We start from the raw sequence: 23,493 nt of genomic DNA on the forward strand, positions 1-23,493 counted from the left end.
GATGAATCATCAAGTTTGAGTGAATCTGGGAGTTACGGCTTTTGCTTAAGAAAACCCGAGAATTGTTGTTTTCAATTTTGGAGATTGCTGGAGTGATTCAATCACTCATGTGGATTGGGCCGGACCTGTTAGTCCAAGATAGGCGAGGTATATTCACCAGATTCGGAAAATAAGGGATGATTCACTATTTTTTGGAGTAAACAGAGCCATACTCGATTTTCTGTTGGATGAGTATGTAGAGATTATGCGTCTGGAGTGTGTAGCAATCCTCCTTGCATGAGTTTGTATCAACCCTGGAGAGTTTTACGTATGATTTGGAATGTGCCAGCGACAATCAGACTTGTGGAGGAGATAAAAATGGGAAGAAATATTCTTTCTTCACTGCCGAGTAATGGGAGGATTATATGTAATTATGATGTGATATCTCGGGGATGGTTGATTATAAATAGGTGCTGGGATAGCAGTGAGGAGCATGGTTTTAAAAGCGTACGCTTCGCTCCAAAATTATCAAAAACGCTCCAAAGCACTGTAGTGAAGCGAATCTCAGCTTCAGTGCATTTCCCGCCAATTTTTTTTAAAAAAGAAAAAGAAAATATATAGTTCTAAAAGGGGAGTCGAACCCCACACCTGCGGCTCAGCATACAATTGTATGAACCACTAAGCCATTGCTACTTTTTTAATATTAATTGGAATTATATTTGCTTTATATAAATATTATCTTCTTAAATTTACCACTTAAATTTACATCTATATACGCTTCAAACATCAACCATGAAACGACGCTTCACGCTTCAACATACACTTCGCTTCTTAAAAATGAAAAACCGAGTCATGCTTCGCTTCACACTTTAAAAACCTTGGTGAGGAGGTACGAAGTGATTGGGGAGAGGCCAGAGAAAAGAAATGTGAGTTTGAGAGAATTGTTGTTGCTGCCATTGAAGAACATACGAAGAACATAAGACCACAAGGAGCAGTCGTAATTGCTACAGTGATTGCGACACCGATTTTACAGTCGTATACGCTGCAGTGTCAGTGATAGTTTACTTTTATCGTTCTTTGCAACTGTTTGGTTTACAAACCCGTATTTAATCATTTTCCTCCCATTTCATCACTTGTGAACCATTTTTTGAGCATTAATAAATTATTTGAGAGGGTTTTCACCATAATAAGCGGCTAAATTACCCGGTGACTGAGGCAAAGGAGGAAACTATTCATTCATGCTTGATTGGTAATTTCTTTTATAATTTCTTTAATTATTTATTTTATTTAATTTACTAGGATCAACATAAAGATAAAATTGGTTTTCTTAATTAGTTGTGAATCAATTCGATGTGTTATGCTTAGAATCAATTCTTTGATAATTCATGCTTAGGGATTACAATTTAATATTTGGACACCTTATAGATTAATAGTGGATTAATGAGAAAAAGAGCTTAATAATAATTTCAGAAATATCGTTGTAAACCAATCAAATGGAAGGAATAGTGGAATCCGGAGCCTTAGTCCATTTTTAAATCTTGAAATCACTTTTTACATTAAGTTTTCTTTATTTTTAAGTTTTATAAGTCTAAAATCTAGTGCTTTCACAAGTCTTGAACGAACTCTTTACTACAATCCAATTGAAAATCCCATCAGGCAGCAACCTGCATTCTCTTCATGTTGGACGATTTCGCTTCAACAGATCGTTGGGGTCTATACAACAGCAAAGTGCAAATGGGAAGCAACATCAAACGGATCCAGACAGTTGTATCAGCAGGTTTACAAAGCACACAATCCAGGCAAGCCTTCAAGGTGCGAGAAAAGCTTAACCTACACTGATATCGTATACTAGAGACCGTGGTAAAATGCCGTTGGAAAACTGCATTAAGAAAATCGAGAGAAAGAAAGAAAGACCATATAAGTTGGTGCTAATCAAGATCGACGAAAATTGATCTCTCCAAACCAGAAAATTTGGTCCATCTAATTTTGTTGAAACAAAATTTGAGATGTTCTGAAATGGAAGTTGTGGACAACGAAAGAGAGATTGATATGATGGTGGTTGTGGTGAATTTGGTTGTGGTTGTAACTGATTCATCAATGGAGAACCAGTAAGAGGTGGAAAAACAGAAGAATTTAGATTAGGAATGGGATGTTGTTGTTGTTGTTGTGTGAATTTGATTGATTTGCAGCGGAAAAACATGAATTGTAAAGGATCGAGTTAAGCAGATTTTGATGTTGGAAGTTAACATTCCACTCCATATGAGAACTGTGATAAATTGTATTGATTCAGTTAACTTTACAAAGATAAAGGAAAGAAATACTTATAGTATCTAGTTACATAAGAAAAGTAAAGTTCAGAAAAAAGAAACAAAAACAGTTAAGATGAGCTGTAAAGATACAACAATGAGCTGTTAAGATACACATGTCATAAGTAAATTGGTTGATAGACAGGATGATGAGCTGTATATGCTGACTGTGTAGGATGATGAGTTGTATATACTGACTGTGTCTTGTAGTGACAGGCCGTAGATGATGACTGTCTCTTACAAAACAAGAGGATCTCAAATTTCTGTTCGAAACAAGAAGGACTTGGAGTTCGTATTCTGCAATGGGTGATACAAATAATGTAATCGACATAATCAGCAACATTCCGGAGCCCCTAATCCATGAAATCTTCTCATTCATGGATATGAGAAGTGTTTTACAGACAAGTGTTTTATCAAGCAGATGGCGATATGTTTGGAAATCATCACCCATTCTCACGTTCGACTTTCAAATGTTCACTCATCGTTTCAAGAAGATACACTGCAACAAGAACCATTATATCAAATTTATCAAAAACATCGACAAGGTATTACTTCTTCAAAAAACACAGTTATTCAAAGAATCAATCTCTTTTGTGGAAATCAAAGGAACTGTGATGTATCTACACTACTGACACCTTCACTCCATAGTTGGATTCTCGCTTCTGCAAGATTACGTAGTATTAAAGAATTTAATCTTGATGTATCTGGTGTCAGAATCTCTAGTTTTCCTAATCCTATTCTTAGATGCTCTTCTTTAGTGAAATTGGAGTTGAAACTAGGTCAGAATTCGAACATCTTTGTTTTGCCAAACTCTATGGATTTGCCTCGGCTTACCCATCTGAAGATTGATTCAATTCCAATAGATGGAAGTGGACGTTTGGCAGAGGACATACACAAGCATGGTATGTTCCTTAGGGCCCTTTCTGAAGTTAGAGAACTAAGATTATCCGAGTGGTTTTTGCATTTAAGTCTACGGGTATGCATTATGCTTTTCTTTTATTTTTGGCAAAGTAATTATTGTTGTATTTGCATTTTTGAGCGCTTTCCATTTCATGTCTTTAGACCATTATCATAAGAAGCTTAGATGTAACATTTTTTGTTGGAGCACCAGCTCTAGAAGCGTTAGTGCTGTTAGAACTCAAGAAATTTTGAGTTCTGGAAGCTTTTGTTATTTACTCTATTAATTAAGTAACATTTTCTTTTTCTTTTTTTGCTGTTTTTCGTGTGCCAAGGGTTTCTTTGCTTTCAGACCTCTTGTTCGGTTTGTTAATCTACGTTCCATCAAGCTGGAAATGAACTTATCACCATGGAGCGTCAAAAAACTAGGATGGTTACTCCATATTTCTCCTTATATCAAAAGTCTTTCTATTGTAATTGCTCCAGGGCCAGGGGTAATAATCCATCTTTTTAAATCAATTAATTTGTTTGCTTACCTTTTTCATCTCACTGTCACATGCCGGTATTAAAGAAACATCTATGCTGTATCAGAACTCCATTTCCTTTTTAGGTGTTCTGTTATCGAACTGTTACAAAGTTTTGATAAAACTTATCAGGTGAGATATTTTAACCACCAATTTCACTTCATTTACTATAGATGCCAAGGACGATTACACCTGACAGTGAATGGGCTAGAGTGTCATGGTTGCCACGCAATCTGTATCATCTTAGATCGGTAAAAATTCGAGGTATACTAGGCAACATTAGCCAGCTGAAACTCGTGGAGCTTATCTTCAAGTATGCCGTGGCCTTGCAAGAAATGGATCTTTACAGTTGGAAGAAATCAACAACGGAGGAGCAGTTAATTGCATTTGGCGAGAAGCTGCGAACACTTCCAATAGCATCCTCAAAGATCTCAACATTTTTTCTTTGAGTGTTAGTGGTAAGTAACTAATACTCATTTTTGATCTGCTCTAGTTGTTGCTTGTTTAATACATACCTGAAGTTGTGTGTTCGGTTAAGAGTTCTTTGGTCATAATAAAAAATACATTGGTTTGGCTAATAGGATGTCGACTTCTCTCTCTTTGTAGCCAATGTTGTGATGCAAGGTCTGAATTTTTTTTGTGTTAGTCGAAATATAAATGTGCGAGTTCGTACTTGGGAACCTCCGGACAGGGACTATAAAAAGCTTAATATGGTCGCCTCTTTTGTCAAGTAAACTGGAGATGGAGGAATTGGACTAATAGTTTGTAATTTTGCAGGGTTTTGTTATGGTGCAGAACTTTCATGGAGGATTGCCTGCAGAACTTGAACTGGAGCATTTGGAATGTTTGTCGTGAAGAAGTAGATGGAAATTTCACATTTTAGGAACTCGTGTGGTTCATAACTGGAAGGGAGGAAAGCTGTGTCAAACTAGCAAGCTCCCAATGCTTCTTTTCTGTATTTCTTCTAGACAAGAAAAGTTCTCACCCAAAATATCCTCCCACTTGACTTTACAAACTTCTCATGCATTGCACTGAATAAACTTCTCTCATTCTTTCTTCTTGTTCGTAATTTTGTGAGTGTACAAGAGAATAGGAGCATGATCACTGTTAATCTTGCCAAGTTCAGCATGGCTCTATCATGTATGATTTACCCCGGCAATTTTCGCACTTTTTTTTTTGAAGCAATTTTCCCACTTTACTACTGTCATCAAGCTAATACCTGGTTCAATGGTTCATCATTGGTGCAGTCAACGGTGGTCGTGCCAGACTGGGTTATCGGGCATGACTAGAAATCTTGACCTTTGTTTGTTTTCACCATTTAGTCCACTTATCTGATGCATGAATTTGATAAAACCAAAACTTTCTACCAAGAATTCAATCATACAATCCCACCATAAAATGTGGCCAGGTTTTTGGTATTATTAAGATGATCAGGAGGACGCTTCTATATCCAAAACATTCATCAGAATGTGCTCCTGAATGCATATGTTACCTCAAGGTTACTTTTTGAGGCTGGAGAATCAGAGATAGCTAACCTCAATGGTAAAATTGCATATACCAGGGATGGAGTATCAGACACTTTCTGGGACTAAACAACTGAAACTGAGATTCCAACGAACTCGGTAAAGCTAATTCATATATTTTAACCATAATTTTTTTCAAAAAACTTGCGTCTTCATCTGTTGTACAATGATGTTATAAGAGAAAGTAAATGAAGGGGGAACTGTAGATTAAGAAGTAGCAGGTCAAAGCTTCAAGCCTATCAACCGTATGTAGAACCCCAAGAATCAAATTTCATTCGGCTTAATCCTTGGATGTTATGATCAACAACCCCAACGCACCAATTAGAACATACTGCACGAAAATGAAAAATTACCAAGTAAGAATTAATGTCTAAAAAACTATCATACGGGTAAATTCTGGGGTTTTAACTTTGAAGGACATGCTTGAGGGCCAAATTTTTTTTAAGACAATATTAAAAGCAATTACTAAAATAAAGATTGAGGAAAGAATCAAAAGATCACAAACTTTAGAATTATCATGACCATATAAGATTTGTGAAGAAAGCAAACCTTGATGATAGGATTTTCGGTCATTATAATTGTCACCCACCCAACGTATGGTAGGAAGCTGCAACAAATTACCAAAGTGATCAGCACGGGGATGACAAAATTTTATGTTTCTTAAGTGTATAGAGGAAAGATGTCTAAATGCTAATTAGCTACATATGGAGGAAGTCCACGTGACAAACCCATGACCTCTTCCCCGAGGGAAAGAAGAGTAGGTTATGCCAAGTGCCTACAGCCCGAACAGAACAATCCCCAGTGAGCCCCAATGTTCAATCAGTAATTGAAAGTATTTTATATTGCCAAAGTAAAAAAAATAAAATGAAGGAAGACATTAATGCCAAATGTGCTTACCCCACAGCTCTTCCCACAATGTGATGCCGATTAAGCCACTGCTGACCTCGAGCATACAACATCCTGTCATGCTGACGATTATTATCCCCTGAAACAGAGAAGGCAATCAAAAATTGTAAAAATCTGGAGTGGTCATTGGTCTTACATATTGCATAAAATAATTACACAGTAGACGTTCAAATCCACGAGCAATTTTTGGTATCACTAAAGACAGATTCTCTTGCCAAGACAAGAAAATAGAGCATTTGGAACCTCGTCGTAAAAGTTAGTTCTCTGAGTTCAACTTTCTCAAAGTCTAGATTCCAAATAATAGGGTACCTTTTGTGAGGACATCAACTTCTCCAGTGTCCCGCCTTTCATGAACCTACAAAAGAAGATTTCTTATCAGGAATAAATTCAGATTTTAATAATGAGTTCATCAGTAACGCAAAAAGCAGCTACTTAAGAACAAATCCAGCCTGAGTATTATAGTGGTTTTAACATTTTAGATATGACTTAAAATACTGTAATCTTGTCCAGCAGGTAAATGATTTATAAACCACTTAAGATGGATTTTACTTGCGAGGACACAAAAGACACTAATTTGCCATAGAACAGATAGCATAACTCCATTATGAATTTGCTACAGAAAAAAGTAAAAAATGTAAAAGACTTCAGTACACTCCATTATCAGTACTTCAGTGAGAGTACAGTGGTCAATTTCAAAACTGAAGGACGGAGCTAAACCTTGTAATCTAGATCCTTGCTATAAGTTTATACATGTCCTGTGTTCGTTCTTTCACTCATAAATCTGTCAAATGCAGTGTGTGATAGTTCAAAATTTGAAACAACTGTCCCTACAATCCTGCACTAGATGTATAACCTAATACGAGCAGTGTGAGTTTGTAAAATAATCAAATAAATGTGCGTCAAAACTTACAGAAACATGAAAAATACACCGGCCTTGTACTCTTCCCTGAGGAATTTGTTGAGTTGGTCCAATAGGAAGTGTACACAGCCGATAATAAAAGAGAAAAATGAGGTGTTCTTTTCTACCCAACTTCAGTCGTTCCCTACATAACTAAACATTATAAATCACTATCTTCACTTTACTTAATAATTTGATAGTTGATGTGGACAATCCTAGCTTATAGTGTTTTTCGTACATACAGGACACAACAATGAAGTGATTACTCAAAATACAAAAATGCTCGCAAGCTTATTATCAGAAGTAATTACCTTGATTACTCGGTGGACAATTGGAATTTGACGTCCCTGAAAAAAAAAAACAAAGGTTCGAAAAATAAGTTTAGCAAAAGAAACTTAGCTCATATAGAACTTCAAAAAAATTGTGGATCAATAAACGTATACTAGCACAAATAGTACAAGCCATAAGAGGAAACCAAATTGCGACTGAATGAAAATAGCTATATCACGATCACATTATCATCAAGCACACATTAGTAACCTCGGCATACTGCACTTTGCTTCGGTACACTATTATCTAGCAAATAAAACACTTCTCCATGCACCAATAGAATTCGGCTCGTTACAGGACTTCCTAGTATTAAGACTTCGATCAGAGGTAAGCCCAAATAATAACAGTAGAATATACATACATCGACATTAAACACAACGATTTCGCCAGCACGAATGGGAGCGTCGTTCATGTGTAAGAACAAAATATCACCCTGCAGATGCAACCAACCATTAATACCCAATATCAATCACAAAGCCTAACTACAAACTCCATAGTTTCACAGAATTTCAACCAAAGTTCAAACCTTTCCTAACCAATTTATCATTTCATAACAAATTTACAGCCAAATTAAACTCAAAAATATCTCCTTTCTAAAGAAAAAAAGTCAAACAATTGGGAAAAAAGAATACCCTTTTGAAGCCAGGTTCCATACTCCCAGAGAGAACAACAACAACAGGAGATTCACTCCCAGTAACACACAACAATGTCTTCCATATAATCAATGCTGATGAAACAATTATACCTGAAAAAATACATACAAAAAATACCCAATTCAATCAATCATACACTCGGCAAAAATCAACCAAATCTATGATACTTTTTTCTGTAAAGATTCAAACTTTCTTCCGACAAAGTCATGAAAAGAGATGATTCGGAATTTAAAAAGACAGCATTTGTTGCTGAGAGAGATTAACAAACCTAGAGTGATGACTTGTGTTAGGAGTTGTCTGATCTGAATGGATTTGATTGAATTTACTGAATCTCCTATCCAACCCATCGTTCTCTTCTCTCGTTTCTTCTTTTGACTTCAATTTTCGGGGTCTTTTGATTGATTCTGTAATAGTAAAAAAAGGAAATTGAGATTTGTGAAAATAAACTTCAACTTAATTGAGGGTTTAATGCATAAAACGTTTCTTAACTAATCGTCATAACAGACATATAGAACAAATAGTTAGTTCTGGACAACAAGGTGGTCGTGCCGGAGTGGTTATCGGGCATGACTAGAAATCATGTGGGCTTTGCCCGCGCAGGTTCGAATCCTGCCGACCACGCTGATTTTTTTTTCTTTTTTTTGGTTCTCTTTTTTTAGTTGGTTGCAGTGGCTTGTATTCATCCTGTTTTCGTCCTAGCTTTGTTTTGTTTTGATTGAAGTCAAAAGTTGCAAAAGAGTCCATGTAAGCTTGCTTGCATTTTATGGTAAATTGCGTAGCATTTAACTTGGAGAGCCAAACAAAATTGTAGTTAGGACGTCAATTTAGTTTTAAACATGTCAATTATTGAACTCTCAATTTGTATATTTTTCTTTTACTGGTATCAAAAATTATGTTTATTGTATGCACAGTTTGAACATCTACCGAGAATCATGGCTATGTCTCTGCATCTCTGCTAGGTGTGGTACAAAATTTTAGCATCCGAAATACGCCAGAATAGATGTGAATACAAGAAATCCAAAACTTCTTCGGGAAACTTTTGGTCTATGCCGGATTAAAGAAAATGTTAAACAAACTACGGAATTTTTACGAAATTATATCTTGATTTAAAATAAATAGTCACTACTGAGTGACGGGATAAATCATTTTTAGTTGGAAGAACCTAGATTAGAGGTGTAAATTGGGTCGGACCAGCACGTTTATGACACAGCACGGCACGTTTAAATTCGAGCACAACATGACACAACACATGACCGGGCACATCACGTTAGCTTAGTGTGTTGTGTTGTGCCAAACAAATAGGCACATCAGCACGGCACAACACGTGGCACGTGTTAGCACGCGGAACATCACAACACGGCACGTGAAAAAAGCACGCCAAATCATGCATAAAATACAACCCAATACATCACATTTCATGCATATTTCACAAAAAAGTCTTTATTTGAGCTAGTTTTTGACATTTTATTTTCGTTATGCTGATTAATTTCTATAATAATACATATACTAACTAAAATATCTAAAAAATATTTGCTTGCAAAACATAAAATAAATGGGCTAGCACCGCTCAGCACGATACAACGCGATTATTTTTCTGGCACAGCACGCCGTTTAGCACGGCACAAGACAACACGTTTGAGTGTCTGGTACAACCCAATAAAGCACGTAGCACGCTAAGCACATGATTTCGTGGACTGGATTGTGCCGGACCGGCACGTTTTACACCTTTACACTAGATTATTATTATTATTTATTTATTTTTGAAGGAAAAAGGGGCTTAAAACAAGCCCCAGAACTTTAATAAACTACCTCATTGAAACTGAGGTTTGAAGAGATACAACTAGGTGGTTCATTAACATTCCACCTAAATATTACATCATCATGTATAGTAAACTGATATAAACCATGAGCTACATAGTTTGCTGATTTTGGAACATGTTGAAATTTAATATCCGCAAAAGAAGAAGATTCATTACAGATCTTCAAAATAACTAATCTTATACTCCAAGGTATGTCCTGTGTTTCCCCAAAAATTACTGTAGAAACCACTTTAGCATCTCCTTCGATAACAACTTTAGGAAGCGCTAAGTTTTTTACCAACGAAACACCAAGATTGAAGGCAATATATTATGCCAGTAAAGGGGAGGTAGCATCAAATGTTGTAGTTTCACATCCTAAGAAACAACCTCTATGATCTTGAGTTACTGCTCCTCCAGCACCTTTATTAGGAATAAATGTTGCATCTACATTGATCTTCACATAAGACTCTTCAGGAGGGACCCATTGATGACCTTGATTTTGTAACTGCTTCATTATCTCGACCATCATCTGTTTTAGCCCTGCACATATCTAAGTATGACGAAGCCTTTAGCAGAATTAAATTTGATGAAAAAACAACACCATACGTATACTCAGGTATTGATAAAGATTCAATATCAGAATTTGAGTACTCTTCCACAAAATTTAGCAAATGGATAATCCATATACCAAATTTAGCAGTAAATTTGGCATTTCCCGAATTTGGTCAGGCACCTTCTTAAACTACGTTTGCTGCTGGACGTAATTTTAACTTGAGGCATTGACAAACATACGAAAAAAAGTTTTTTTTTGCTCAAACGTTCCTTTGTACATAAAACAGAATATAATTTTCTTTTGAAGACGATTAACTTCCATGATACCACCAAACTTGTACATAAAATGCGGCCTTTTCAAGTATTACTCATTCTAAAATAATTAAGAAAAAAAATTGTATTATTTTACTTTCCACATGCCTTCTCTGTTTGCACTCAAAATATGAACCCAAATCCTTTTTGGTTGCATTCAGGATTGGTTTAGGGTTCATCACTCATTCGTTTGGAGAATATCACAATATATTTAATAGTCAATATATGTATCATGTCTTTTTTTTAATTTTTTTTAAAGTTATATGAATCATATGTCCAGTTAGCTTATTTGATTAGAGTAATTGGGGTTCAAACACATTTGACTCCCCTGCTTCTACTGATGAAGACAAGTATGATATCTATTTCTTTGATGGTGAAGGTTACCATTAAGATGGTTCTCACTCTGACTCCTCTTTAGATTCAGAAAGAACCATATCTGCAGCATGGTGTAGAAGAAAACAACAACTTCATTGAAGACCACTTCCTTGAGCAAGTTTCTATGCCTCCAACTCAGCCTTTTGAAGAGCAGCAGTCTTTTAGTCCCTCCAGATTCCTTGTGTCAGACATTGAAGATACTGAGCTTATCTCAGATGCTGACATGCTAAGTCCAGCTCTCAAGAGATTAAACCCTGAACATCAAACTTTTCTCCTCAATGCTGGAATCATCTCTTCCACAGGACCAGATTCATCAAGAAGAGTCACTGCTGAAGAATATAAACAATGGGATGATCTATATCAGCCTGCAAAGAGATTCAAGCCTGATTCCTTAGACCATCCAATTCGTACACCATATTCCATCTCCATCAACATCACGGTCAATATTGCATCAATTGGTGAAAGTTCTTTGCACCCAGCACCTTCTGCAGCACGTGCAATATCTAAGTAATGACAACACCAAAATCTAATTATGACCAGCCACACCTAATCTAACAGTGATACATTCAATGGGCCGGCGAATGTATCTATCACTTTTTGGTTTCATTTTCTGTTAATAATCCATCTAAAATATGTATAATAATCTGCTATAGTTTTACTCAGTATTAATATCTTGGTTGAGCTGGTGGCTACCACCTTTTTTGCTTGCTCATTATATTTGTAGTATCATATATATCTTGGTATTTGTATGCATTTACTTAATCAGGTCAGTAGTTCTATATAGGTAACTTTGTTATGATTCATGTATTAAGCTAAACTCTCTATATATTTTGATTTTATTTTTTGTATAGTCATAGTTATACATATTCTTTCTTTGTATGTCTTTAATTTCTCCTTTACAAGCCTGCTTTGAACTAGTTTTGAATATGCTTTAACTTAATTAAGCTCCTAGAATAATTGGCAGATAAAATTTTTTTTGTCTACATTACTCTGGTGTGAAGTGTCTTTCTGAGTCCGTTTTTGATATTTAACCCAGTGGTCTGAGTGCTAATTGATTCGTCCAATTAAATTGATGCTTCTAGTACCTTGGTCTGAATTTTTAGATAGTCCTTAATCTGCTGCTATCCTCTTCTTTGTGTGGTTAATTGGTTCTTGACTCTGTTTACTTCCTTAAACCAAAATTTTAGTTAACCCTTTGTTTGGAATTGTTGTTTCCAAGCCTATCCCAGTCTCTTATAAGATATCCTTTAAATTTCTCAAACTACATTTGCTCGTATTGCTCCATGTTGATTGTTTCTGAGTCTTCTACCCCTAACATGATCATATCTTGGTTTTCATTTTCAAGTGCTCTTTTTGCAGGCCTTTTCTATTCTAAAACCTTACTTAAATATTCTTCCTAGATTTGCTCTTAGTCATTCTTCCCATTCTAAAAGCAACATAACTCATTTAATCTTTTACTTCTAATCCTCATAATGACTATTCTAGCTTCGATCATCCAACAATTTGTTCCTATCTGAAAGTTTAGCTAACTATCATCATATGAGAAGCCTATCATAATCCCTTTAATTCTCTAATTACTTCCCCGTCCCAAAAATCAGAAGGAGATGCGGTTTTTGTCTAATGTGGGACGATAACCTCGACATCCAAATATTATTTCACTCACAAAATTACATTCATACAAAGTTACGCCACCAACTCCTGAACAACCTTGGCTCTACACAAGTATTTATGGCCCACTGAATCCGGATACAAGGAAAAATCTTTGGAAAGACTTCTCAACAATCTTCAATGACATCAATCTGTATATGCCTTGGCTCTTTTTAGGAGATTTCAACGACGTGTTGGATCATTCCGAAAAAAAAGAAGGCAGGAAAATAACCTATCCTCAATCTCAACCTCTCACCACATTGTTTACCAAATGGGTTTAATATATCTGGGATTCCGAGGAGATCCATACACCTGTACAAACTACCAAATGGGTCAAGATAACATTCTAGAAATAGTATATAGAGCAATGACAACCCAACATTAGCGTACTGCACATCCACATGCAACGGTCGCTCATCTTCCAAGAATATCATCTGATCATGCCCCAATTCTATTACAAGAGAAAGCAATAAATTGGCAGGGAACAAAAAACTACAAATTTAAACACCTATGGCTCTCTCATCCGTAACTCAGAAAATTGATTGAATCAGCTTGGACACAACATCAAGACATTGAACCTACCTTTGACCTTCAACTAAAACTCATAACAACCAGCCAAACTCTCTTGGAATGAAACAAGGAAACTTTTGGTCACCTACTGTTAATACCAGAATTCTCGTTGGGTTCTACCCGTCCTAGTGTACCAAGATGACCTCACTTTTCTGAGAATAGTATGAGAGAGATGTCTTTCCATTGTACCTTGTCCTTCCTTATATAGACTTTCCAAAAACCCCTTCTGTTTATGACATCTTGCCACGTGTCCTAAACCTCCTTAATTACTACTACTGTTATCCTTTTTCTAATATGACCTCCTTCTTCCTTGTTAATTCCTTCATTGTCCCTTCCATCTCATGGATACTTCATTGGTGGACTTGGGAACTAGTACCCGAGTCCCCATGTTCCACGTATAGCCTTTCCCTTCTTTTGGGGAACCCTAGCCCAGTTAAGGGGAGTTATTTTTCATGTATCAACATTAGTCCCCTGACTATGAGGTTAGTCGTAAGATAACCTTATAGTCATAATTATATGGTCGAGTCAGCATACGCATTTCTTTGCGCATGGAGAATATCACCGGTTACTTCCTCGTGAATGGCGTCTCTCTCTCATATGTACATACATATATATATATATATATGTACAGATGGTATCTTCTCATCTCGTTCCTTGATTTCTTCTTCCCTTTCCTTGTGAGTTACTCCGCTCGCATGGCTGACTCTCTCCACGAGTACGTGCTAGTTTTAGTGCCTATTCCTGCGTTAACCTTTGTAATGTTCGAGGGTGACGAACTGAAGCGTCTACTGCTCGTGAAGACTGAAGTCGATGCGCTACGGGAGCAGAGAATTACTAATAGACACGGCGCGAATACTAAGTTTAGGGAGGTGTCTGAAGCTTATCAAGCCGAGCTAGACACGGAACCATCGCGTCGTGTGTCACCGGAGACTCAACGCGCTCTCAATGATGCCGCTACCGCATATGGCGCAGCCAATCAGTTGTATGCAGATTCTCTGGTGATGGTGGCTACAATAGACCGGTCTATTTCAGATTGTCTCCTCTGGATTTCCAACCTAGTAACGCGGCCACTCCTCGGTCACACTTTGGTCTTAACAACGATCACTTTGCTTGTTCCTCATCCTTATATTGAGGACGAACTAGCCCGTCTGCTAGTTATAAGAGAGGAAGCGGGATGTTATGGACCCTTCGTTCATTCCATCGAGATAAGACGCGTAGAGAATATGATGAACATGAGGACACCCTTTCACATTACCAAGGGGCTGGGGCCGAGGACAGGATTATTCAGGCTATCATGAAGCGAGTTCACGAGGCTGATCAAGATTTGCGCTTGGCTGACAGACAATTCAGCGACAGACGCTTGATGGTGGAGGCTCTGGATGTAAATATTGCTTATTGTCCTTCTCCCCTTCTTTTTTTTGGTATTTCTCTAGAATTTTAGGGTTTGAAATTGTGGGAGTATCCGATTCTCCAGAGACGCGGTTTCTCAAGATTCGGTTCCCCTTTAGTGTTGTCCACGTGTCAGCCATGGATCTTGTGGTCGATGTAACCGTTTGTATTTTCGTAGCTCTCTATAAATGTGAGACATTGGTTTCTTTAAGCTCCAACTTTTCTGCTTCTTTCTTTTATTGTATGCTTCTTTCTTTCACTCTAGATGGCATATGTTCTTCACGGTTATGTACTTTCAATGGAACCGATACCCTCGCTGTTTGACCTCTGGTACAAGGAGGAGGAACTCGCGAGGCTTTTGATAGTAAGAGCGGAGATTGAAGCGCTCAAGGAGCGAAGGGAGGTTGACAGAGATGCTAAACGGGCCCAATTTTCTGACCGATACGATACTTTCCAGATGGCAGAAAGGGTTCAGGCGAAGGGGTGCGTGTACGTCCATATTCGACGTGCATTAGACGAGATGGTTAAGATCCGTCAAGTTGCAGATCATCTCTTTGAAGAGTCCATTGTCATGAAGGCAAGTATAAATCAAGCTATAGCTGACTGTCGTTTGTCTATCTCTGAGCGGGCTTTTCCTCACTTGCACGGGTATACTTTAACCCTTGCAGCGGCTTCCGCGCTTGTTCGCTCCTTCGATATTCCTGGTGAATTGAGGTGTTTGCTTCTTCTGAGGGAGGGAGATAGATATGTTATTGGCTTCTCGGGTAGTGATGTGGATAAGATGCGCGCGATTTATCATGATCGAGAGAAAGCGCTAGCTGCTGCTCGTAAATCAAAAGTTCCCAGCGAGATAAAGAGACTTGCTGAATTGGCTAATGAAGCCGATTATGCATTGTCTACTGCTATTGATCAGCGTGAGGAAGCGCCCTTGATGGTGCAGTCCATAGATGCAGACATTTCTCATTGTCGCGTGTTACTATCAGATGATGAATGACGGACGACTTTTTTTTTAGCTTTCTTTTGTACTCGGGTGTTCATTCTATATAATGTAGGTTTAATTAAGGATACGCTTATTCCGCCCCCCCTATTCCACCCCCCCTCTCTTTTTTTGTTAGCGGGATGTATGTTAAACGCGCCTACTCCCCCCTTCGTTTTTCTTGACAGGGTTTGGGAGAGAAGGATGTATGTTAAATACGCCTACTCCCCGTTCGTTTTTCTTAACAGGTTTGGGCGGGCGGGATATATTTTAAACGCGCCTACTCCCCCCTTTTCTTGACAGGGTTTGGGAGGGCGGGATGTATATCAAACGCACCGACTCCCCCCTCGTTTTTCTTAACAGAGTTTGGGAGGGCGGGATGTATGTTAAATGGGGCTACTCCCCCCTTCGTTTTTTGTTGACAGGGTTTGGGAGGGCGGAATGTATGTTCAACGCGCCCTCCCCCCTTCGTTTTTCTTAACAGGGTTTGGGAGGGGGGGATGTATGTTCAACACACCTACTCCCCCCTTCGTTTTTCTTGACAGGGTTTGGGAGGGCGGGATGTATGTTCAACGCGCCTACTCCCCCCTTCGTGTTTTTTTTGACAGGGTTTGGGAGGGCGGGATGTATGTTCAACGTGCCTACTCCCCCCTTCGGTTTTCTTAACAGGGTTTGGGAGGGCGGGATGTATGTTCAACGCGGTTTCTCGAGATTCGGTTCCCCTTTAGTGTTGTCCACGTGTCAGCCATGGATCTTGTGGTCGATGTAACCGTTTGTATTTTCGTAGCTCTCTATAAATGTGAGACATTGGTTTCTTTAAGCTCCAACTTTTCTGCTTCTTTCTTTTATTGTATGCTTCTTTCTTTCACTCTAGATGGCATATGTTCTTCACGGTTATGTACTTTTAATGGAACCGATACCCTCGCTGTTTGACCTCTGGTACAAGGAGGAGGAACTCGCGAGGCTTTTGATAGTAAGAGCGGAGATTGAAGCGCTCAAGGAGCGAAGGGAGGTTGACAGAGATGCTAAACGGGCCCAATTTTCTGACCGATACGATACTTTCCAGATGGCAGAAAGGGTTCAGGCGAAGGGGTGCGTGTACGTCCATATTCGACGTGCATTAGACGAGATGGTTAAGATCCGTCAAGTTGCAGATCATCTCTTGAAGAGTCCATTGTCATGAAGGCAAGTATAAATCAAGCTATAGCTGACTGTCGTTTGTCTATCTCTGAGCGGGCTTTTCCTCACTTGCACGGGTATACTTTAACCCTTGCAGCGGCTTCCGCGCTTGTTCGCTCCTTCGATATTCCTGGTGAATTGAGGTGTTTGCTTCTTCTGAGGGAGGGAGATAGATTTGTTATTGGCTTCTCGGGTAGTGATGTGGATAAGATGCGCGCGATTTATCATGATCGAGAGAAAGCGCTAGCTGCTGCTCGTAAATCAAAAGTTCCCAGCGAGATAAAGAGACTTGCTGAATTGGCTAATGAAGCCGATTATGCATTGTCTACTGCTATTGATCAGCGTGAGGAAGCGCCCTTGATGGTGCAGTCCATAGATGCAGACATTTCTCATTGTCGCGTGTTACTATCAGATGATGAATGACGGACGACTTTTTTTTTTTAGCTTTCTTTTGTACTCGGGTGTTCATTCTATATAATGTAGGTTTAATTAAGGATACGCTTATTCCGCCCCCCTATTCCACCCCCCCCCCTCTTTTTTTTGTTAGCGGGATGTATGTTAAACGCGCCTACTCCCCCCTTCGTTTTTCTTGACAGGGTTTGGGAGAGAAGGATGTATGTTAAATACGCCTACTCCCCGTTCGTTTTTCTTAACAGGTTTGGGCGGGAGGGATATATTTTAAACGCGCATACTCCCCCCTTTTCTTGACAGGGTTTGGGAGGGCGGGATGTATATCAAACGCACCGACTCCCCCCTCGTTTTTCTTAACAGAGTTTGGGAGGGAGGGATGTATGTTAAATGGGGCTACTCCCCCCTTCGTTTTTTGTTGACAGGGTTTGGGAGGGCGGAATGTATGTTCAACGCGCCTACTCCCCCCTTCGTTTTTCTTAACAGGGTTTGGGAGGGGGGATGTATGTTCAACACACCTACTCCCCCCTTCGTTTTTCTTGACAGGGTTTGGGAGGGCGGGATGTATGTTCAACGCGCCTACTCCCCCTTCGTGTTTTTTTGACAGGGTTTGGGAGGGCGGGATGTATGTTCAACGTGCCTACTCCCCCCTTCAGTTTTCTTAACAGGGTTTGGGAGGGCGGGATGTATGTTCAACGCGCCTGCCCCCCCCCCCCCCCCCCCCCCCCCCGTTTTTCTTGACAGGGTTTGGGAGGGAAGGATGTGTGTTAAATTGGTTGGTTAGGAGCCATTGGCATTCCCGTAATCTTTTGTCAGCTGATCGGGTGCCATTTGCACTCCCTCATCCTTTCGTCAGTCGATCAGGCGCCATTGGAATTCCTACAACCTTTAGTAGATTTCTCAGCCGGTCGGGTGCTATTGGCGCTCCCGCGGCCTTGTGTCAGTCGATCGGGGGCCATTAGCATTCCTGCAACCTTTTGTCAGTCGATCAGGCGCCATTGGAAAACCTTTTGTAAATTTGTCAGCCGATCGGGCGCCATTGGCACTCCCGCAGCCTTTTATCAGTCGATCGGGCGCCATTAGCATTCCCGCAACCTTTTGTCATTCGATCAGGCGCCATTGGCATTCCTGCAACCTTTAGTAAATTTGTCAGCCGATCGGGCGCCACTGGCACTCCCGCGTCCTTTTGTCAGTCGATCGGGCGCCATTAGCATTCCCACAACCTTTTGTTAGTCGATCAGGCGCCATTGGCATTCCTGCAACCTTTAGTAAAATTTTCAGGCGATCGGGCGCCATTGGCACTCCCACGGCCTTTTGTCAGTGGATTCAGGCGCCATTGGCATTCCCGCGACCTTGGTAGATGTTACGAATCATATATCAAAAGTTGGTCTTTATTTGAAATGATGGTTTTACATTGATATGTTCATGCATAAAACTTTTTTAGCCATTTACCATTGATCGGTGACTTGATATTCATGTCATTCATATGTCTGAGCTTGTAATACCCGCTATCTGCTACCTTTCTTACTCTGAAAGGTCCTACCCAGTTTGCGGCGAATTTTCCTGCACTAGCATTCCTTTGCACATGAGGAGCGATCTTAAGGACCAAATCGTCTACCTCGAATCTCCTTTCCTTTACATTCTGATTATAATAATTTGTTGTGCGCTTCCTGTATGCCTCGGAAAACCGTTATGTCCGGGCTCTCCTCTCTTCTATTGTATCTAAATGGGAAAAGCGAATGACTTCGTCCGGAATCGTATGACTAGCCATTGCTATCCTCGCGGATGGAATTGCAATCTCTACTGGCAATATCACGTCCTCCCCATAAACCAGAGAATACGGTGACGCCCCCGTGGAACTTCGTTTCGAGATTCTGTATGCCCATACCGCGAGCGGGATCTGCTCATGGCACTCTCTGGGGTGGTCTTCCACTGTCCTTCTCAAGACCCGAATCAGCTTCTTATTGCTCGCCTCGGCTTTCCCGTTCCCTTGAGGATAGTAAGGGGTCGACGTATGAAGCCTTACATTATATTGATGTAGCAAATCTATCACGTCTTTGTTTACGAACGATTTTGCATTATCTGCCTGATAATCATGGGCACGCCGAATCTGCAGATGATGTACTCTTTGATAAATGATGCGACGGTCGCCCCAGCATAGTCTTTGAGAGGTATCGCTTCGACCCATTTCGTGGTATACTCGGTGGCGGTTATTATGTACTTATGGCGCTTCGAGGACATCGGGTTGATCTCCCCTATAATGTCTAAATCCCAACCGTGGAACGGCCATGGCGTTACCACGCTATGCAGTAGGGTGTGGGGTGTTATGATTAAGTTTCCATATGTTTGGAAGTTGAGGCATTTTCTGATGTGTTCTGCGGTATCACTTTCCATAGTGGGCCATTAAAACTCGCCTTCATAGAGCCGCAGGAACAACTTCCGCATTCCTTGATGTTCTGTATTGTGTGACTGAGTCATTACTTCAGCAGCCTCCTCGTCTGATAAGCACCTTAGTACTGCGTTATTGTAGCTTCTGCGGTAGAGGATCCCCTCATGCATGAAAAAACGCGCCACTTTCTTTTGAATCTTTAGGGCCGCTTGCCTGTCGCTGGGTAATTTTACGTTTTGGATGAAATCCATGTATGGTTGTCTCCAATCCACCTCGTCGACTGTGCAGACCTCTGCGGATTGTGGTGGGGCTTGGCAATCAGCGTAACTATCTTGGAGGGCGACTGCTTGTGCCGACATGCTGGGCCAGTATACCCCTCTGCTGTGAAGCTTTCTGTAGAGGTGAACCACTGCGGTTTTCCCACATGTTGTCGCATGTATCTCCTGGAGTATCTTTTCTGCTTCTCTCTTACCCACACATCTGGCAAGAGATCCCCCTGGTGCTCGATAATAAAGAGTTCCTTGGATCAATACGAACTGTTTCATAGTTTGGGTCGGTATTACACGATCCTCCTCTGTTTTGGTCAAGTCGTCGATGTAAGTCCGCCTCCAATCATCCGCTTCTTCGAAGACCATGTCTTCTTTCCAGGTGTTGGGAAACTCTTTCCTTCTGACTGTTATTGTACCCTCTTCCTTATCATTTAGTTGTATCTTGCTAGCTAGTGTTGCCAGGGCATCTGCGTGTTTGTTCTTGCCTCTACCTGTATGATCTAGGGTCGACCCTGTTCGAATTATCAGGTTTTGAGGCTTTGCTTGATATGGAGCTAAATGTGGTTCTTTGACGTGGAATTACCCGTTGAATTGATTAGTTACCAACCTCGAGTCGCCTTTTATCTCGACGCCTCCTAGGCCAAGCTCCTTCGTCATCCTGGGCCCTAGGATCAAAGCTTCATATTCAATGACATGGTTACTGCAGGGGAAGTCCAACTTGAACGAATATGAGAACAATTATCCTTGTGGTGCTTCGAACACTACTCCCTCTCCTGCGACGGTATCATACGACGACCCATCGGAAAACATGGTCCAAGGCTTGTTAAAATCGGCGACGGCTACCTCTCTTGGCACCCGGTCATGAATTTCGCCATCTCCTTCCCCAGGAAACATGGACATTAAATCGGCGATCGCTTGTCCCCGCGCTCCTTTAGGTCGCTGATGATCGAGTTCGAACTCTGATAATTGTAACAGCCATCGGGTTGTTCTCCCAGTCAGGACAGTCTTAGAGGCGAGATACGCTATGGGGTTTGTGGAGGCTATGACGATCGTCTTATGTGTTAGAAGATACAACCTTAGCTTCTGTGTTGCGTAGATGAGAGCTAGGCATGCTTGTTCCACTCGTGGGTATCTCAATTTCGCGTCTCTTAAAACGCGACTCACATAGTAGATAGGTGATAATTCGTTTTCTCCCATATATTGTGCCAGGACCGCCCCTATAGCCGAGTTCGTGAACGCCGTATATAAGTAAAGAGGCACCCCTTTTATTGGTGGTTTGAGGACTTGGGGGGGTGACAAGGCATTGCTTCAGTTTTTCAAACGCGTCCTGTTGAGTTTCTTACCACTTGAAAATAGTTCCTTTCCTTAGCAGGGGCAAAAACGCCGACATTATTTGGGCCAAACCAGGCACGAAACGCCGTATATAAGATATTCGTCCTATAATACCATAGTCATAATCGCCTCGACCTTACTTGGATCCACCTGAATTCCTTCATTGGTTACAACGAATCCCAAAAACTTCCCCTATGTCACCCCACAGGCGCACTTGAGTGGGTTCATCTTGAGTTGGTATTTCCTACATATTTCGAACACCGTCTTCAGGTGAGATTCATGGTTCTCAGTTTCTGAGGTCTTAACAACGATGTCGTCTACGTATACCTCTACCGCCTGATGCAGTAGATCATGGAAAATGGATGTCATAGCGCGCTGATACGTGGCGCCGGAATTTTTTAGCCCGAAGGGCATCACGACGTAGTAGAAATTCCCATATGGAGTCTGGAAGGCAGTCTTCTTTGCATCTTCTTCAGCCATCTTTATTTGGTTATACCCGTTAAACCCATCCATGAATGAGAAGCGCATTTTCCCTCCAGTCGCGTCCAGCGTCAGGTCGATGTTGGGTAGTGGAAAATCATCTTTGGGGCAGGCCCGGTTGATATCCTTATAGTCTACGCAGCATCGGATCTTTCCATTCTTCTTCACCATCGAAACAATGTTGGCTAACCAGGTCGGGTGCTGGATAGGTTTGACAAACTTGGCTTTCAGCAATAGTTCCACTTCTTTTTTATTGCGAGAGCCGTAGTCCTCGGGAACACTCTACTTCTTTATTTATTGGATGAAATGTAGGAGATACCCCGAGGTTATGAGCTACGAGGCTGCTACCTAGGCCCGGCATTTCGTCATAATCGTAAGCGAAAACGTCTCTGTATTCCCTGAGCAAGGCGATCAATTCTTCACTTTCTTCCACGCCCAAGATTTTACTGATCATGATCGGCCGCTTGTCTTCCTCTATTCCGATATTGATTTTTTCTATACCGTCCATCGTGAGATCTTTGGGGGCTCGCTCTTCTGTGGATTGCGTGCTCGTAATAAGTAATTCTCGTAATTCCTCATCATCGATTTTATTGTATGGGATCTCGCTGAGGTTTTGTTCGTCCGAGGGGGCCTCTACATCAAGTGTGCCGGAGTTTTGCATGCTTGTAGACGCTCCCTCGGTTAATTGCTATAAACGGTACACGTGTCCCCCTTCTGGTCTTGAGAAACGCTGAAACCTAGGTTTCTCTTCTTGTTTCCGCTTTCTTTCCGCTGGGAACGTCATCCTGGACGGGCTGAAGACTGACTTAGTCGGATCCGTTTTCTCTTCCTCGCTCCATTTCGGTAGCGGGGTAAGTTTTACGTCAGGGATTTCATCCGCCTCCTTAGTCAAATCATAAAAAACCGCATCTGCCATGTAAGCTTCTTCCGGGTCAAAGGGGTGGCTCGTGGAGGGTATCCGAAATTGCCTTCCTCCTATGTTAGTTTTGACACACTGATGATATCTAGACGCTACCACTTTATGGTTTAGTAACCACCCTCGCCCTAGCAGTACATGGAATGTCGTGTCATCTTCTAGTACATAGAAAGGGGTGAGCCCACGAATGGGACCAATATTCATAACCAAATGGAAAATCCCAATCGCCGTTTGAGTATGCCTTCCTAATCCTTTCACCGTCGTGGTTCGCATTTTAATTACCTAACTTTGTACTCCAAGGAAGTCTAGTGTATGTGTAGAGATTAGATTTAAAGATGCGCCACCGTCTATGAAGGACCTCTTCAAAGGAACCTTATTGATATACGCAGTCAGGTATAAGTGTCTAAGGTGCTCTCCCAGATAGAAAATATCCTCGTCTGTGATTACGATAGCTTCTTTGGGGAGGGAATCATAAGGCTTTCCTGCCGCAATTGCTGCAATAACTTTGGACGCTTCCCTGCTCTGATCCTCGCTAAAACACAACGAGTCAAAAAACTGATGGGCCAACACTATACCCGCGAATTTTCTAGCGACACCATCTGTATTTGTAAATGCGAGGCCTTCTATGGTAACCTCGCATGCTTCTTATGAAATATTCTTCTTAGGTTATAGAAGTCGACCGTGGGGTGATGTACTCTACTATGGAAGTGATAGTACATGGCGTTGCTTTTCTAGGTATCGGTGGGATCCGCCCTTGTTGGAGGCAGATGAATTTATTTATTCGCCACCCACTGCTCTAGGAGCCCGATGATCTGCTCTTTATTACAGGGCAATGGGGGAGGAAGCGGTTGATCCCTATATGACTGATTTTTTTGCGCTCCCCA

At 40.7% G+C, this 23,493-nt stretch overlaps 3 protein-coding genes and 1 non-coding gene across 4 annotated transcripts; 2 read left to right on the forward strand and 2 right to left on the reverse strand.

The window, feature by feature from the left end:
* Positions 1 to 2,531: 2,531 nt before the first annotated feature.
* Positions 2,532 to 4,857, forward strand: LOC113361111. Its single transcript, XM_026604468.1, has 4 exons — positions 2,532 to 3,261; positions 3,518 to 3,676; positions 3,880 to 4,164; positions 4,484 to 4,857. Exons 1-3 carry the CDS (start codon positions 2,707 to 2,709, stop codon positions 4,153 to 4,155), a joined length of 990 nt encoding a protein of 329 aa, XP_026460253.1. The 5' UTR covers positions 2,532 to 2,706; the 3' UTR covers positions 4,156 to 4,164; positions 4,484 to 4,857.
* A 456-nt stretch (positions 4,858 to 5,313) lies between these two features.
* Positions 5,314 to 8,448, reverse strand: LOC113355764 (signal peptidase complex catalytic subunit SEC11C-like). Its single transcript, XM_026598714.1, has 8 exons — positions 8,285 to 8,448; positions 7,996 to 8,108; positions 7,725 to 7,796; positions 7,345 to 7,380; positions 6,445 to 6,490; positions 6,127 to 6,214; positions 5,779 to 5,836; positions 5,314 to 5,560 (listed from the first exon to the last, which is right to left on the reverse strand). Exons 1-8 carry the CDS (start codon positions 8,361 to 8,363, stop codon positions 5,510 to 5,512), a joined length of 543 nt encoding a protein of 180 aa, XP_026454499.1. The 5' UTR covers positions 8,364 to 8,448; the 3' UTR covers positions 5,314 to 5,509.
* Positions 8,449 to 8,555: 107 nt separating this feature from the next.
* TRNAS-AGA lies at positions 8,556 to 8,637 on the forward strand. The gene has a single exon. It is a non-coding gene; the product is annotated as a tRNA-Ser (tRNA).
* Positions 8,638 to 9,813: 1,176 nt separating this feature from the next.
* On the reverse strand, positions 9,814 to 10,329 carry LOC113359250. The gene is made up of 2 exons (XM_026602916.1): positions 10,203 to 10,329; positions 9,814 to 10,100 (listed from the first exon to the last, which is right to left on the reverse strand). The coding sequence occupies exons 1-2, from the start codon at positions 10,327 to 10,329 to the stop codon at positions 9,814 to 9,816; spliced, it is 414 nt and encodes a 137-aa protein (XP_026458701.1).
* Between the last annotated feature and the right edge of the window lie 13,164 nt (positions 10,330 to 23,493).

The sequence above is a fragment of the Papaver somniferum genome, chromosome 3 (assembly GCF_003573695.1).
Source record: "Papaver somniferum cultivar HN1 chromosome 3, ASM357369v1, whole genome shotgun sequence".
NCBI lineage: Eukaryota > Viridiplantae > Streptophyta > Magnoliopsida > Ranunculales > Papaveraceae > Papaver > Papaver somniferum.